This window comes from Lutzomyia longipalpis, chromosome 1 (genome assembly GCF_024334085.1).
Source record: "Lutzomyia longipalpis isolate SR_M1_2022 chromosome 1, ASM2433408v1".
Taxonomy (NCBI): domain Eukaryota; kingdom Metazoa; phylum Arthropoda; class Insecta; order Diptera; family Psychodidae; genus Lutzomyia; species Lutzomyia longipalpis.
Window position 1 is genome coordinate 49143502 of NC_074707.1, and position 16964 is coordinate 49160465.

The 16964-nt window shown below is 36.7% G+C and overlaps 2 protein-coding genes across 3 annotated transcripts; both read right to left on the minus strand.

Annotated features, from left to right (window-relative positions):
• Positions 1 to 18: 18 nt before the first annotated feature.
• LOC129788047 (traB domain-containing protein) lies at positions 19 to 2005 on the minus strand. 2 transcript variants are annotated; one of them, XM_055824014.1, is made up of 5 exons: positions 1803 to 2005; positions 1593 to 1726; positions 1443 to 1516; positions 1277 to 1385; positions 19 to 1212 (listed from the first exon to the last, which is right to left on the minus strand). In XM_055824014.1, the coding sequence occupies exons 2-5, from the start codon at positions 1669 to 1671 to the stop codon at positions 188 to 190; spliced, it is 1287 nt and encodes a 428-aa protein (XP_055679989.1). In that variant the 5' UTR covers positions 1672 to 1726; positions 1803 to 2005; the 3' UTR covers positions 19 to 187. The 2 variants fall into 2 exon arrangements, with proteins under 2 accessions (XP_055679989.1, XP_055679990.1); XM_055824015.1 differs by having other exon boundaries at positions 1798 to 2005.
• Positions 2006 to 2287: 282 nt separating this feature from the next.
• LOC129788046 (photoreceptor-specific nuclear receptor) lies at positions 2288 to 14194 on the minus strand. The gene is made up of 7 exons (XM_055824013.1): positions 14089 to 14194; positions 9385 to 9679; positions 5353 to 5456; positions 3688 to 3802; positions 3531 to 3589; positions 3111 to 3461; positions 2288 to 3048 (listed from the first exon to the last, which is right to left on the minus strand). The coding sequence occupies exons 1-7, from the start codon at positions 14123 to 14125 to the stop codon at positions 2354 to 2356; spliced, it is 1656 nt and encodes a 551-aa protein (XP_055679988.1). The 5' UTR covers positions 14126 to 14194; the 3' UTR covers positions 2288 to 2353.
• Positions 14195 to 16964: the final 2770 nt, after the last annotated feature.

Sequence of the window (16964 nt, forward strand, 5' to 3'; positions counted from 1 at the left end):
AAAAATAAACAAAAAAAATTCTTCCTCGATATATAGATTCTTTATTGGACCATAGAGATTATTTACAAATACACGCGAGATGAGGCAAAATTAATTGAAAATCTTGGCACACATTTGGCCAGGAAGTCGGTACTGTTGCATTGTTGGGGGGTGAGGAGGGCGCTTACAGGAGAATGAAGAGGATACATCATAAAATTCGTGGCAGGATGGGACGAACAACGCGGAAAATGCCATAACCCACGAGCCCGAGGAAGCCGTACTTGATAGTTCCCCGGATAATCTTTCCACGGAGCGTTGGGGGTGGAATGACGAGAATTTCCGGAATACGCTTCGGGTCAACTTTGCCCCAATTGGCCACAATTCCCGCTGCATGTCCAATACCCACGACGCCGACAATATTGCGTGGCTGGCCATCGGGATGGGGGGCAGCGGCCATCTGGAGGGAGTGGCAGAGGTAGATGTCACGCTCCTGGACAAAGACAGTCTGGAAGGCGGGAAATTCCCCACCCATCTCCTGCATCAGCTTCTCCAGGAGGTCACTCTGCTTGCACTCTTCCACTTCCTCCTTGCTGATCTTCAGATCCGACGTCACGAGGCGCCACACGAGCTTCAGTGTCTGCCAGAAGGTTAATCCGTACAGGCTGCGTTGGAGGGTGATGTTGATGGGGCGATCACCGAGATGTAGGACACAGTGAGGGATCTTCTGGCATTCCTCGAGGGCACGACGGAATTCCCCACCAGGTGCCATGCCCAGCTGCTCTGTCAGCTTGGCGCTTATATTGAGTAGGAGGATGAAAAGAAGCCCAATGACCATCCCATTGGATTGCACGGCATTCCGCAGCTTGGCCATATTGATGTCCTTCGCCTCCTCCAGCAGGGTCTTCTCATCGTACTTGAGAATGTGAATCCGGGAGCTGCAGAGTTCCAGCACTACCACCCTTGGGCGAACATTCCGGATCACGAGAGAGACGTCATTCTGAGACTCCTCGCTGTAGTGCGCCGTCCCCACGAGGTACACCCGGTTGCCATGTGGTGTGGTCAGGAGTCTCACTGTCGGCGGAAGATTCCTGTCGAATTCCTCGAGACTTTCGTAGATTTGAATCTCTGAGCTGGATTTTGGAGACTTTGCCGTGGGATTTGGCGTATCAGTGAGCTTCTCCGTCACTGTGGCCGTTGTGGATGATGACACAGCTCCTCCTGTGTCTGATTCATCTGCAAATAAAAGCCCAGGATTGAGAAACATGTGAAAATGTAGATAAAATCTTCATCCACTGACCTTCACTGCTGATTGTAATCAATTCATCGTGGCTACGTTTCCGGCGTGCCCTTGCTTCTGGTGTCAGGAATGTTCTCTCATCATCTGCCTCACGTACTGACGTGTCCACCTGAAAAGAAGGAAGTTTAATGCCACTGAAGAATCTCAATTTTCCCTTCAATCTTACACTACTCTCCATGGTATTCCCCACAGTACTGCTACTCAGTTCACTTGCTGACAAGGTAGCATCACTCTCGGACTCTGAAATATTCCCCCCACGGATGAGATGGTTAGTAAATGAAGCAGAAAAGGTGAGGAGGAGGAAAAGATCACGAACCGAATCCACTGTTATCCAGAGCACTGCGGTACAGCGTGTCGTCACTCCGGTCAGATGCGGATGTATTGAGATCTGACATTATTTACACAATCTTCTTAATTCCTTATCAGCACTGCACAACCTCGAGAAAACTCCTGGAAATGAAAAATATTTCAATTTTTTTCAAAAGAAAAAACGACACGTCAAAATAAAAACATGATTTAACCTCACTTTTTTTTACTCTTTGATCTTTTTTCTTTTAATTCAAAGGCTAAATTGACGTTTTTCACACTTTTCTTATTTCCCAGAAATACTAGAAACTCATTACGGAAGATTTTCTTTTATTTTTCACGTGGAAATTGGTTAAAATGTGTAGAAAAATTAGAATAAATACAAGCACCTTAGTTTGACTTTATTACGCTAGAGGCGCTGTAGGCAATTTTCTATGTTTTTGCACTAGAAAAAAATTATGTAGTAGAATATCGTTTTATGGATTTTTTAAAATGATTTTTTTTTCACTTTTCTTTTATTCGGCTATTTTGGCAATTTTTTCACGGGAATTTTGATTTTCTTGTATTCTATAAACGGTTTTCTAGAACAGGGCCTTAAATACGCGGGAAAATGGACTGAATACAGCCTCAAAGTTGCATTAGGGTAAATTTTAAATTTTAAACCGTTAAAGCAACCATTTTCCCCCCAAACTTAAAATAAACTTAATTTTCACCAAATTTTATTTTCTACTGACCAGACATTACATGGATTTACTGCACTAATGTGTTATTCTAATTCTTGTACATATCACAGAGAACCTTCTCCATGGGCGTATTGCCAATGGTTCGCTGGAAGTAGAGTGACTCGATTTTGTGCGAATGAATTGTCCGCAAGAGTGGCAGCATCAGCAGTAGCCGCCCGAAGCGTGCAATTTGTCCGGGGAATTGACTACGACAGTGCTGGGCCAGCATAACTTGTGCCTGATCCTGAAGATTCTCAATCTGAGCCGGATCCTTCAAGCCGCGCGTCTCAGAGCGGAAGAGAACAATCGCCTTGAGGCAGGCGAATTCAGCTGGGTCCACAAGGACAGACTTGAAGCGGCATAGAGTGTCATGGAGTGTCCGGACATCCTGTGCTACTTGAGTTTGCTTCATGACGCCGGGATTTGTGAGATTGGCACAGTGCTCAGCGGAGGAGAAGAGAGAGCAGCTAGCTGTATCCAGTGGCATGCACCACTGAATGGAGTTGAGGAGGAAGAGTTCAGCCCAGGATTCTTCCAGCAAGATTACTTGATCCCTAAATGGGAGACTTGCGAAACTTGGGAGATTCTTTGCCCACTTAACTGCCATGAAGAGGAGTCGAGCACTTGTCTCGAAAATCGTCTCCTGTGGATGGCCATAGAACTTCGGTGGCATCAAGCAGTGCATTGAAGGTGCATTGGGTGAACGGTCGGTTTCCTCGTCGTTGGTTACATCGATTGAGTCCTCTGTGCAAAAAGAATTTGTCGTTATTTAGGGATTGCCGGAAGAGGAGGGAAGTACAACTCACCATCGTTGTCGTTGGAGGGAATTGGACTCACAGAACCCACCGAAGACATACTCTTTGCTGATTCCGGAGGTACCTTCACGCAATTCTCCACGCGGTTATTCTCTTTTGTTGAATTACTCAGCGGCGGTGAGGCTCCTGGCTGGGAATTGTTGCTGGAAGTTGTTGAGGCATTCATTGGGCAGACACTCTCGTGATTGCTGTTGCTGCTACCTGTTCTCATGATGCCACCACCACCGAGAGATGCACCAGATGCCCCCAGAGGGGATCCATGGTGATGGGCAGCAATACTATTCGTCAATGGGAATGTCGATGGATTCTGGAACAAGGTGCTCACGGGCATTGCATTGAGTGCTGCAGGAAATGAAAGAAAAATTTGTTCTTTTAGCCGGAATTTTATTAAAATTTTTGTGTGTAACCAACCTGGAGGAGTTAGAAGTCCTGGACCGTAGCGATTGGATGGTAGCAGCGAAACGGGCGGACTGAAAATATTATCGAAACTTCTGGGAATCATTGGCAACTTCCACGTGGGGTCTCTCAGGAAGGAGACATTCCCCGTCATAACTGTGCGTTCTTTTACCTGAACACCCCAACAGCTACAGCAGCCTCCCTGAGGGCATGTCCCTGCTCCATATCCCGAAGGGCTTCCGGACGAATTGTGGCTGTATTCCGTGGTTGTCGCTCATTCTGTACAGCTGTAAAAAGAAAAATTTTTTATTAAATAAATATTTATTTTTAATAAATTATTGTTTTTTTATTATTTTTTTTAATTATCAAGAAGGGTAGGAGTTTTGCTAAACTTTTAATTTTCCAAATTAATCTTTTGCCACCACAAAGTTCTTTCTTTAAATCAATTTTGGGACAATTTAGTTATTAAAGAAGTTTAAAGAGCATCCCTAAATTTTAAGAGAATTTTTAATATTTTAACTGTTAAAAGGAAAGAGAAGGAAACATGCCGGAAATAACTAACGTTAGAAACAAAATCTTACGTTTAAATCTTTTGAATGGTGCCTTGAAGGACAATGTGCTATTCTCTTTCCCAGTGAAGTAAACTCCCCGTGTGCTATCTGTGAAATATCTTCAGGAAAATACAAAACCGGAAATTCCTACATATTTGGAGGTTTTTACTTTTTATTTTCACAATAAGAATTACGTTTTGGGGAGTTAAAAGGTTTAAGAAAATACCAAGGAAAATTATACTAATTACTCGCTCTCTAACGGAAAGAAATTGAATTAAATACTCGTCTGCCATATTTACCAAAAAAAAAAAGGACGCCACGCTTTCCTTTAAAAAAATCTTCCGAAAGTTCTTTTCTCAATCAAATAAATTGATTTCAATTAAAAAAAGCGAATTTTCCTAAGAAAACCTCCCCTAAGAATGCATAAATTCCACAAATTTAATGAATAAGAAAGAAAATTCTCACAAAAAAATCATTGAGACGCCATTACAGCGTCTGCCCAACTGAACCCCAAGTGAATGAGTCAATAAACAGTCAACTTGAGGATATCCCTAAAAATTCCGCATTAAATCCTTTATAGTCTCTCAAATGCACGAAACAATTTAATTGTGTGTCTGACGCGCTAATCCATTCGGCAGAATGCTGCCTAAAAAGTTACATTTGCAAATGACCAAGAACTTCCGCAAGGGATAAACTTTTGCATACGTCTAGATGGGAAAATCAGAGGGGCGGAAACCACGAATGGCAGGTCATATGCAAGTCAGCGTGTTGAAAATGGGAAAACACACGGGTGGTAAAACAATGTGGGACACGTGTCTCATAGCCCTGTTCATTCCCTGCGGCAGATTGTCCTTCAGGACGTGCAAATTGTCTCTCTTTGCGTCCTCAATTTGTGACACCTTTCCTGGGTTCTTTTTGTATTGCTTGCCTTTCCTTGCTGATTGAGTTTTCCCGCCAAAAAATCAGAGGGGGGTGTTCTTTTCGACGGAATGGCAATGCACGTGCTGCAGGGCGGGGTGGGGGGTGGGTATGCAAAGTGCACCTCCTACCCACCCCCTTGTGCGCGATATGAAAGATAAAAGGACCTCTTTGTCGCCTAAATTGGTTAAATTTACACTAAATTTCACGTCTCTTGTGGTGAGTGTGTGGCAAAAGATGTGCTAATTGCGCTCAATTTGCATAAATATCCTGTGTAAACTCCTGCCCATCATTAAAATCCCGATTTTTCCCTACTTCCTGGCGTGTGTGAGTCTCAATCATAAAAGGGTTCTTTGTGATGATCTTACCATCCTTGTTCATGCCCATTTGGAGGCACTTTTTCAACCGACACGCCTGACATTGATTCCTGTGAGCCTTGTCCACTACACAACGTCCTGTCCCTGCTTGGCATCTGCAAAGGAAAATTTAGGAAAATTCTTTAAAAAAAAAAGAATTATTTTTATTGATTGAAAATATTTTTTTAACGAATTTTAACGGTTTTTCCGAATAAAATTTACATTTTTTAAATCCCTTTAAAACAGGAAAATTAAACGAATTCCCTTCTTTATTTTTTGATAAGGAAGATTCTTCCATTAAATACAAAAATTTAACAGGAATATGTATGTGTCTCTCAGCATTCTCAAAGAAATAAATTAACGATCAACGTCGGAGGAATCATCCCTGATTAGAGCAAGAGTGGCCGAGAGTAAGAATCCTTCCACGTGAATTTCATTAATTGAGCGAATTGAGCACAAGATGGGTTCTCCTTCTTTGCCAAAATCCAACTTGACGAGTGTCTCCATGCCCAGAATCTCCACAATGGCCAGAAATGCTTTGAAATACACCAAACTGAAGGTAATCCTCGTTTTGCGGGTAATATTGAAGATATAAAATTCTCCTGGTTGCAGACTAAAACACCTCTTTCCATCCCCTTGAAGGTCTTCCTCCGCAACACCGTCATCCATGTAATTCTTCACCACTACGTGCTCCTTTGATGCATCCACTGTAACATCAGAATCATCCGGAAAATTCATCGTAACATTGGAGAGGATATTCCCCATGCAGAGAAGCATATTCGGAGCATCATCAGGAGGATATTCAACGTCGAGAGCTACAAATTCCAGGATTGGTACAAAAATAATCCTCATATTCAATTGAATTGTCATGTTGTCCGTACGACGATCAAGTGTCAGGATGCACGTATTTGCCCCTGAAACGGCACGAAGGATATTCACGAGGGGCACGCGACAGACAATCCTTCCGGCGGAAGAGGAAAATTGGTATGTATTGAAGAATTCCCTGAAGAAATGCATTTCAAGGAAAGAAGTTTGACTAGAATTGAATGCGCGGAAGTAAATTCCATCTTCCACAGCTTCCACGTAGAGATCACGACCGATTTTTGCAAAATTCTCCAAGACTTTGTGGAAAACTGAAAAGTGAGGTAAATTATTGAATTTTTAAGATTATTAACGGATATTAACGGATGGTCTTACTTTTGGTCTTTGATTCATTCATTGAACACCTCATTTTGAATTGATTAGAACAAGAAGTTAAATTCGTTTGCATTTTATTATTTTTTTCCCCACGATTGCTTTGCAAATTAAAAAAAAAAGAACAATAAGATCGTTTAGATCTAATTAATTTCTCTTCTTTCTCTTTTACTAATTTTTAATTAAAGTAGATAATTAAGAGGTTAACAAAGAGATAAAAAAATTCAAATATTCGTAAAGCATGCAGAATATTTGCGAATATTCATAGAGTCAATATAATTTGATTTCGCAATCAATTAATTCATTAATAAATAAACTAAATAAATAAATAAATAAATAAATAAATAAATAAATAAATAGCCCCTTTAGGCAATGAGCGAAATAATGTGAGGGGTCGTTACTATCATCCCTTATGATTTACAGAAGGTTAAGAAATGTTTGATTAAAAAATAATTTTTAACCTCTGACCTCTTTAAAATTTTTAAAATATTTGCCTAACTTATTTTCCGATTTTAATAAATTAAGGAAGAATCATTTCAATGAATTTTTAAGTATTTATATTTTTGTCTCGAAGAATTTACCTTATTATTTCAAGAAAAAAATCTCTTTCTTCAGGGAAAATCAAAGAAAAACCCTCCCGAAACTAACTGCATTTAGTTACATTAATTATTGTGAAAAATATTCAATTTATGTTCAATTTATATGTTCAATGAGATGCTTATCTCATTGAAATTAATGAAGTCACCCCTTAGAGCTGCCAGTGAATTGTTTTTCAATTCAATTCCTTTGACAAAATTCATCTCTTTTCTCTCTTTCTCTCTCCCATCTTTATCCTACAGTTGGAAATAATTGGTGAAGAGATAGAGAGGATGCGACAAGAGGATAAATTTAGGTGAGAAGTTCAATTTTTCACAAATCAATTCAAGTGTCTTCTTTGACCATCTGCGCTATGGTGGAAGAAAGGACAAAAATGAGATTTTCTCCACACAGCAAATTCATTGAGAAGATCCTGAATACTTCACCCCTGCTTTTTTCGGCTAGATAGGTATAGTCCTCCCAACCGCAAGGATTAAATCCTCCATAGCTTCTGCTGATGAAGTTCAAGCAACTTTGGCGTATGAAGGATTCACTCGAATGCCAAAAAATCTGCTACATTTTTGCTCCTTTGCGCACCACCATCCAATCAGGGATAATTGCGTTTTGATTCATTCGCTCTTGGGTGGAATTTACATAAATTGATTTCATTTGGGGGGTTGAGCTCTTGACCGGATTAAGTGTTGAGCACATTTGATGATACATATTTGCAATTTAATCGAAGACTCTGCAAATTCCCCAAAATGTCCATTTAATGCCTTTGTTTGTTTGCACAGCGAAATCAGCACAAAAATTTAATCTTTCAATGAAGAAAATAATTTTTTTCTGCTGCTGCCTTCACTGTATGCCATCTGTGTGGGGTGGCGTACAGCAAATATTCCTCAATGGATGGGATTTATGTGATGCATTTCAGAAGTAGGAGGCATGAGGCAAATTCGGCAAATTGATGGTCACATTTGGTACCAAGTGGGATTCACTTGATCCTTGTTATTTTGCTCCTTCTGCACCATAGAGCCACACTTAATCCACAATCTTATTCATACGACACACCCTGTGCAATAGCTGCAAAAGTGTACAACAGTGATGCCGGAGAGTGAATAAATTAATAATTTTCTGGTGTTTGCATTGCCGGAGAAATATATACGTACAAATTGATATGCACCCCATGGGAGGGAGGGGCGGGGAAATTGAATGTAAGCTGGAGGACTAAAAGTTATTTTTTTCACGGATTTTTATGTCGCTGAATAAATTTAAATATTAAATCCCCCGTTTAAATGGCATCATCAAGCATCTGATACCATTTCGATGGCAAAGCATGGAATATGTATCAGAGTTGAGATTTATTTCCATGTCTTTAGATAAAGATTACCTAATGAGTCTTATTCAGCGACCAAGAAACCCTTGAAATTCGCTTGAAATCTTGGAATTTCAGTCCAAAATTCAAAGATTTCAAGAGTTTCTTGGTCGCTGAATAAGGCCCAATATTTGGATTTAAACTGAGAGAAAATTGATGAAGACTAAAATGTTAATGTTAATTTCCAATTAAATTCCAAAATCTTTTAATTTTATTTGTTGGATTGGTTATATTTCTGGAATTATAACTCAAATATTATTCTCAGAATTTTCTAAAATTCAATTTTTTAATTTTCTAAAATTTCTGTTTTTTTATTTTATAAAATTTCTGTTTTTTTTTATTTTATAAAATTTCTAGGTTTATTTTAATAAGATTTCTAAAAAAAATACTTCTGTATTTTCAAAAGAGTCTTCTATAGGAAGTCGAACGATCTAAACATTCTAAACTAATAGAATTTAATGGTAGTTTAAAAGAAAATAGAAAATCTATCAAGAATGCTTCTCTTTATAGAAATTATCCTTTTTTCAACTTTTTCGGCACTAGAGGGCCAAATTATCCAACAGTGATATGAAGCGTTGAATTAATTGGTAGGAAAAATTTTTTGAGGGCATTTTAAAACAAAAAATGTAATTAATTTTTCTGTAAAAGGAGTAAAAAAAAATATTTCTAAATAAAAGGAAATATCAGCTAAATTAAATTAATCTCTCATCTAACTATTCAATACAACCCTTGCCAATCTGTGCGCGCTCTATAGTTTAAGAAAAAGCCAAACCGTGGCTTTACAGATATAATTGTATATGTATTACGGCAAAAGGGGATGAGAAAATAAATATAAAAAAAATATTTATTCACCCCTATCACCCAGCAATTGAGGGAAATTCTCCGCATGAAAGGGAATTTACCTGTAGATTAGTTTCCGTCGGACGCTGCGCTTGAAGAATCCTGAACAACCATTGCAGGCTAGGATGCCGTAGTGTTTGCCAGAGCTCGTGTCCCCACACACGACGCACACGAGACTCATATTTTGAATTTTCCTCCCATTTCCCGGCATTACTGTATTTCCGTTGCCGTCGTGAATTGCCCCTGTGCCATTTCCACCACCATTTCCGGCGGCATTTCCATTCGGCGGTGGATGCCACGGCATCAAGTGGCTCGGTGGCGTCGGGAAGCATGATCCTGGGGAGCTTCCTCTGTGATCTGACAAATATGGAACAAAATGAATTAATTATATTTGAAATTGAAACATTTAATTTTGCGTGCTCAAAAAGAGGGATGATGGTTTTATTTATAATGCAGACTTCGTAAACAATCTCCATTGCTGAATAAAAACTTCCCACACCCAAAAAGGGTTTGAATCAATTGAGAAAATTGCTGGGTTATGAATTACAAATCCTCAAGTGTTGATTATATGACACGTAAATATTCCCCGAAGGATAAACTCTTTGCCAAGGATATTTCCGGAATAAATTCCATTCAAAGTGAATAATTCACTTAAACCCCTTTTCTTCTCAATCACCCCATCCCTCTGTTTTTCAGAGCTTCGCCTCCTCTTCCCTAGCATGGGTCAATTGTTTCGTAATCACCCTCTAATTGAGAAGAGTGATTTTTTTTTTGCATCCGAGGGGTGAACATACACGCAAAATATGTATATTTTCCCGGTACAGAGGGGGTTGGCAAAATGATTCGACTTTGGTTTGCAATTCAACAAATTGCACACGATGAGGGTTGAAGTTCATACGGGAGGCACGAGGTCGTAATGAAATTTGTCAATTATTTGATTTAATACTTTTGTGCCTTTCCAACGCAATTTATTCAATGTGACAAAAAAGAATTCTCAAGTGAAAGAATTTCTTTGAGTTCTCATTGGATGAAGAATTCTTTACCCCAATTTGGGGGATAAATGGAAGAAAATTCTCTGAAAGAAATTCAAATGTAAAATCTATTAAAGGAATTTTTTTTTTCTGTGAGAAAGTTTTTGATGGGAAATTGATAAAAAGTTATACGTGAGTCACCTTTTGCGAAAGAAAAGCGAAATAAACTAATTTTCCATCTCTATCAGTAATTCTATATAGTTACATGGCGGCATGAAGGCATTGCCCTCAATGGTTCCTAAAGTCATGTCACGTTTCTTGGGGAGATGTTTCAAATTGCAAAAAAGCTCTTCAGCTTCACATCTTCTATTCAACATCAATAAAGATTTTATTTTTGGACTTTTTTCTTGCTTGGAATTTTGATAGAAAAAAGCTTTCTTTTGTGTGAGGAAAATTCGTATAGAAAAATTTGTCTTTGTGAACTGCAACTCCTAAACTCTGATGAAAATTCTACTAAAAGCTTCTCTATATAAACCGTATAGGAAGGTGATAAAAATAGTCCTTTGCAAGGGCAATTTGTGGGTGGTATGTAATGCAATAAAGTTAATGGATAAATATATCGTTTATTGAATTGAGAAGCAACCCTTCACCAAAGCAGAGTAGTTGGTCTAGCTAGAGGACAGGGCTGTGGATGCACGAAGGACTCACTTATTGACTCTCTGTTGCTTCCATCAATTCAATATATAACGTCCATTATTGTCGAATTAATGTTAATCATTTTTGACGGTGTTCAACAAAGCGAAACGATGAGTGCAAATGATGGGAAATTTCATTACGATACTCTTCTCCATCTCTCACCCATTTTCCCAAAGAAGAGCATAATATTCCTCTCACACAGAATACATCCCCTTTGGTGGGAGTGAGGCGTGGGTTTTTGTGCAGAGATCACTGTCAGCATTAAAAGTATATATATTTATTGTTTTCTCCAGGTATTTTGCAATTATTCACATTTCATGAAATCCTTTCACGTTCAAATTCAGCATATTTACCAACCATTCAAAATTCGAAGGCATCTCCCTCCCTCCTCGTGAGCATCATGCAAATGAAATGACGAGCCTGGTGCGGACAGAGTGGGTGGAAAATCGGATTTGACATTTTGGTTGTAATTTAATTTCTGCTTGAGGTATTTCGCGAATTGGCAACAAAGAGACACAAATATTGCTTCTTCCTCTCGCCCCCAAGACGCGAAACAAAAAAAATCAGTGGAATAGGGCAACAAAACTTTCAAATGGTTTTTCCTGCGAGAAGAGCAATTTTCCTTTCCAATAAAAATTTCCTCATCCTCCGAAAGAATTGGAAAACTTTTCCCTAATGTTCAGTAATTTTTCTTTATCTCTCACTTGAAATTTTCTCATGCGATTCCTCTTGTTTTCTCGCGCCCCCATCATGACTATATGGAGGTATTTTTGTGCGGGGGTGAGCTCTTTTTTGCTAACAATGTTTTTCCAATAAGAAAAACTAATTCTTTTCTTGGGTTGTTTGCGACATTTATGAGGCCTATTTAGAATGTTTTATTTGGTCTATTTTGCATTGGTTTTAAGGGATAGTTTTTTTATATCTTGAGCTCCTTTTCTTAGAGTTGTTATTGTAAAAATTTTCATTCTCATTACTAATCAGTTTAGAATTTTTGCAATTTAGAATAGGAAGTGGTTTAGATGAAAAATAAATTTAGTTTTCTTTAATTTTTTTAACCCAATATTTAACTCAAATGTGCCCAAGGCTTTTTTTCAAAATTGTCCAGAAAAGTCAATTTTCAATCCAAGTTCTTGAAATTTGGTTCAATAAAATTTTAAATGTTCTTTAACCCCTTTAACCGAATTTATTTGACTACAAATCGACATGCCCGAAGATTATGAACCATATTCCTATCTTTGAATATAGGAGTATAGTTCATAATCTTCGGGAGCGTCGAAATTAATAAAGAAAATTTTCAGAGTATTACTTTGGGTTATTGTTTAAATTAAAGGAGTTTGTCCGCTTTAGCATGGAAAAATTCTTCATTCGAGGGGAGAATCAATTCACTCCCAATTTTTTTTAGAACATTAAAAAAAGAATAAAAATAATCTCCAATAAGATTTTTTATTTTTCATTGAGATTAGCTGAAAAAAGCTGGCAAAGATTAACTCAAAAATGCAAAGAATGACGTCACTATAAGTTTGTGTTTTTTTCTCGTCTTCATCAAATGAGGTGTTTTCGCATTGAATATCGTTTTTAAATAGGCTTATAAATATGCAAAAATCCACCAAAAATTTTCGTAATCCACCCCATAATTAAAAGAAAATATTAAATTTATTTAATGTAAGAAAAATGTTCTCAAGGAAAATCTATAGTTGTGTGGAAATATTAATTGCACATTCTTTGCACTTGATTGCAAAATTCAATATCATTCTATTGTGTACAGAATTAAATAGAAAAAAAAAAAACCCTTAACATTGTACCACAAAGTCAGACTCTATTTGCAAGACAATTTGAGGGGAAAATAAAAGGAAGTTCTATTTGGATAAATATATCAAGAAATTTCTCACTTGATATTTAATCAATTGGTAGTACAATAAATAAAATATTCAACGCGGCACATTCATGATAAGAGACGTCGTGATATTGCTAATGTTATTGTGTGTGTGGTGTCATCATTTGCGAGTTATTTATATGATTTTTATCATATTTGTTAAATTCTTTTCTCAATAAATGTGACTTTTCGTCTTTTCTCATCCAGTTTCTCTAATTTCGGTGTATAAATTGTGGAGTATTGACTGCGAATCTGTTGGTTTTTCGTGGTATAAAATCAGCTGAGTAAAGTTTAATAAAATATGAAGGCACAGAGACGCTCTTTTATTGAGTGGTGCTGGGGGGCAGCAAATTAAATAGGAATTGTAGGAAAGATCGTGGCTCGGAATTAAACAATTCAAACACGTGTAGAAAAATTAGTAAGACAAGGCCAAGTGTTGGTTTTGTTTTTGATATAATGTAGTGCGATGATTGTTCAATAAGTTTTAGCTCTTTTGAAATTAAATTTATTAAGAAAATTCATTTGAAATATTTATGAATCTGAGAATTTTAAGGGGTTGGTTTAGAATCTATAAGGAGGTTTTTAGCTGTTTTCCGGAATTTAATTTTTTTCTATTGCTTTTGAAATTAGTTTACAAATTTTATTCTTTGAAAGAAGAAAGTAAATTCAAGCACAATAAGCTCAATTTGATAAATTCTTTTTGCTTCGTTTTATTAAATCTCAAGAAAAATGATTTTAAAAACTCTTACCTAATAAAAAGAATTAAAAATTGAGGAAAATATTTTCCAAACAAAATCCACAAATAAATAATTCTTCAGCTTTCTTTTTTTTAGCAATATGTGTAAGTGGAGTTATAAGAGCTTTTTTTGTGGGAGTTGCAAAAATTCTCACAGGAAATCTTCGTGGCAGGACATTAGTATTCAAAAGGCGAACAACCTTAGGGCTTTATGTGTCAAATTGTCTGTGTATATTTTTACATACACTGTGCTGGTGGATTGTGCGAAAAATTGAGGAAAAATTGTAAAAGAAACACCTCCGGGGGTGGATTTGATGGACGGAGGGCGGTTGGAAAAATGACAATTTGATTAAGAAAATGAGATGAAAAATATCACTCAACGGACGTGCTTTGAAATCGTCTCACCTCACAGAATTTTCATAATTTTCCCACAATGAGAACTCTTCTATATATTGAAAAAACAGACAACACTCTTAGGGGGAAAATTTACCTTGTCCATCGGGGATATTATTTGTTGAAATTTCCATGATTTCCAACACACCACTAAAGCACAAAGACTATGTAAAGAAAACCCTTTTCAAAGCTTTCAAGCTTCCACTGAATTTTCTTTTCTAAAACTTCACGAATAATTTTTTTTTACAAAATAAAAAATTCACAATTTAAGAAAAATGGAAGGGAAGAGAAAATTTTTTAGAAATAGATTTTCCCCCAAAAAAATTTTTTCAACCACTTTTGGCCTTTTGACTGCAAAACACTTTGATTTTCCACACTTTCCTCTCGCTCGAGATAAATTTGCATCAACCACCATCAATTTCTTATTGATGCTGTTTGAGATGAGGAAAATTGCTGGTGCCGCGGTGGCTTCTGGTGCCGTGTTTTTCGTTGGCGTATGTGTGTGTGATTGTAGATGAAATAGGGTGGAAGCTTTCCCAGCAAATGATGCTGAAATTCCCGCCTCTTGTGCTCTTCTGAATTCACACAGCCACACGAATTGTCAACCATCTCTCGACCAGAAGTTGATCCCACTGAAATACACACACCACCATTCACCCCTCTTTTACCCGAAACACTCCGCATGCCACATCTCTCCTGGTACACTCTCCTCTTGCTACAATCTCTCGGCAAAATGCTGGAAATCGTCCTCGACATTTTTACCCTACTCTGCGCCTTTTTTTTTAATACACCGTAATGAATGCTCGGGATGTTTAAATTCTGCTCATGAAAGCGAATTTTTTATGATTTTATAATTTCTAAAGAACTTTAAAGTCTTCTTTGGATGAAGAATCTCTGAGAGCTTAAAGAATAAAGCTTAAAAGCTTCTAAGAACTTAAAAATTCTTTCTGAAAGATTAGATTAGTTTTTTTTACAGTTCTTTTTTTGATTTAGGCAGTTTACAACTTACATGCTATAATGCTATAATGATACAATTATACTTAATTCTACTCTTCTTTCTCTTAAAAAATTAAATTTTAGCTCTTTGTTGCAACAAAATATGCTCTAACTCCGCTACAAATGCCGAAAGCTTTGTAAATTTTTTTTTTGCATTTTTTCAACAAAAACTTTTATTTTTCAAAAATTCTTAATTTCTCTTATTTTAATTAATGAAAATATTCTTCAATATATTATTTAATTCAATAAATTCTCCAATTCATACTTTTTCTAACAGTGCTAGGTTGACTTTGTGTGCTATTTTCATAACACTCCTGCTGCTCATGTAGAGCTCCTGAACTCTGAACTGAAATACGATTCTATGCTTTGATTTGATGTTTGTCACGCCTTTGGGGCGGAGTTTCGCAACCATTTCCACACATTTTCCACACACAAGAGCAGCGGTGCGGGGAGAGGAGGGGTTGTAGAGCAGAGGAAAAGCCCTTACTTTTCACCACCACCAAGGAAAACGACGCAAGGGATGAAAATGCGGGAGTTTTGTTGTTCATGGGGGAGCTTTTTAACGTGTTAAAATTCAGGCGCGATTTTCCATTTTCTCCTTCTTCATTCCACCAATCATTCCATCTTGCTCTAACTCACCCCAATTCGGGGGCTTTGCCATCCCTTTCAGCGCCATTTGGGAAAAACTTTTCGGTCACCGGAAAATCACAGAGAATTTCTCTTTTGGTTGGATTTTGATTGAAGGTGGATATTTTAATTTAATTTTTGCATCGATTAATTTCCATCCGCCACAAGATGTATACAGATTAGAAAATTTTTAGAGGGTTGAGGGTGAGGTTGTGCTCAAAAGGGGTTGAATGATTTTTCAATTTAGTAAATTTTCCGTGATTTCTAAATTTTCGACTTTCTCCTTTTTGGCTCTTTTCGCTCTCTAAATTCACAGTGCGGTGCTAGGACGAGAAGGATGGGTAGATTAAATGCAAATGAGTCCTCATCGATTTTACTATATAGCGCACAAAAATCTCTCATTCTTCCCTCTTGGAGAATTCAAAATTCAAATGGAATTAATTTTGTCACATTTAGCGAACTTCTCACATTTAGTCGTGAGCTTTTTATCTTTCATTTTATTTAGTCCACGATGGGGGTGGGGGTGTTTTATGGGATTTGCTTTAAGGATTAGACTTTAGGTGCGGGTATTCCAAAGTCTTGGGGATTAATACGTTAATGGTCTATGATGCTATTACATTGTAAGAACTTTTGCAGAATTAAAAAGAAAATTAAAGAAAAGAAAAATTAATTTCTTTTAATTTTTATTCTAAATTATTCTCAATTTATCTGAGGAGTTTAAAACAGTAACATTTAATTTTTATCTTGGAGACTCACGTAAATATGTAAAAGAAAGACGCAAAGGTGTAAGACAATTAATGTATTATCTGATTTTCTTAAGGTTCAGTCAAAAATTTATAATTTTATGTTCATTTACGTTGATATTAATCTTATGCTGATTAATCTATATATATATATATATATGTGTGTGTGTGTGTAAAAGGAATGGAGTAATATGTACCTGTATAAAGAAGATAATTCAAAGGTTTTTTAATTTTTTCGTCTTACAATATTTATTCGATTTTTTACACTTCAAGGTGAGATCCCCCATTATTCTTTTAAATAATTCAATTTTCTACTGAAAATAATATTTTTTACAAATAAATAGAATTCTTTCTTTATATAATACCGAGGTAATTAATTTATTTTTAGTTTTTCTCGTTTTTCTGAGACTTCTTTGGGCCTAAAAGTTTAAAAATAATTTGAAAGGTTTGAAAGATATTGAAATAAGAAGACTTTATTTCTTGAAAAAATTTTAATATGAACTGAAGATTAATTCGTAGATATTTGAAGCTTCTTTCTAAAATTTAAGTTAGGGAATTTGTTTCTTTTTATCCTAACTAAAAAAAACATTTAAAATTTAATTTTTAA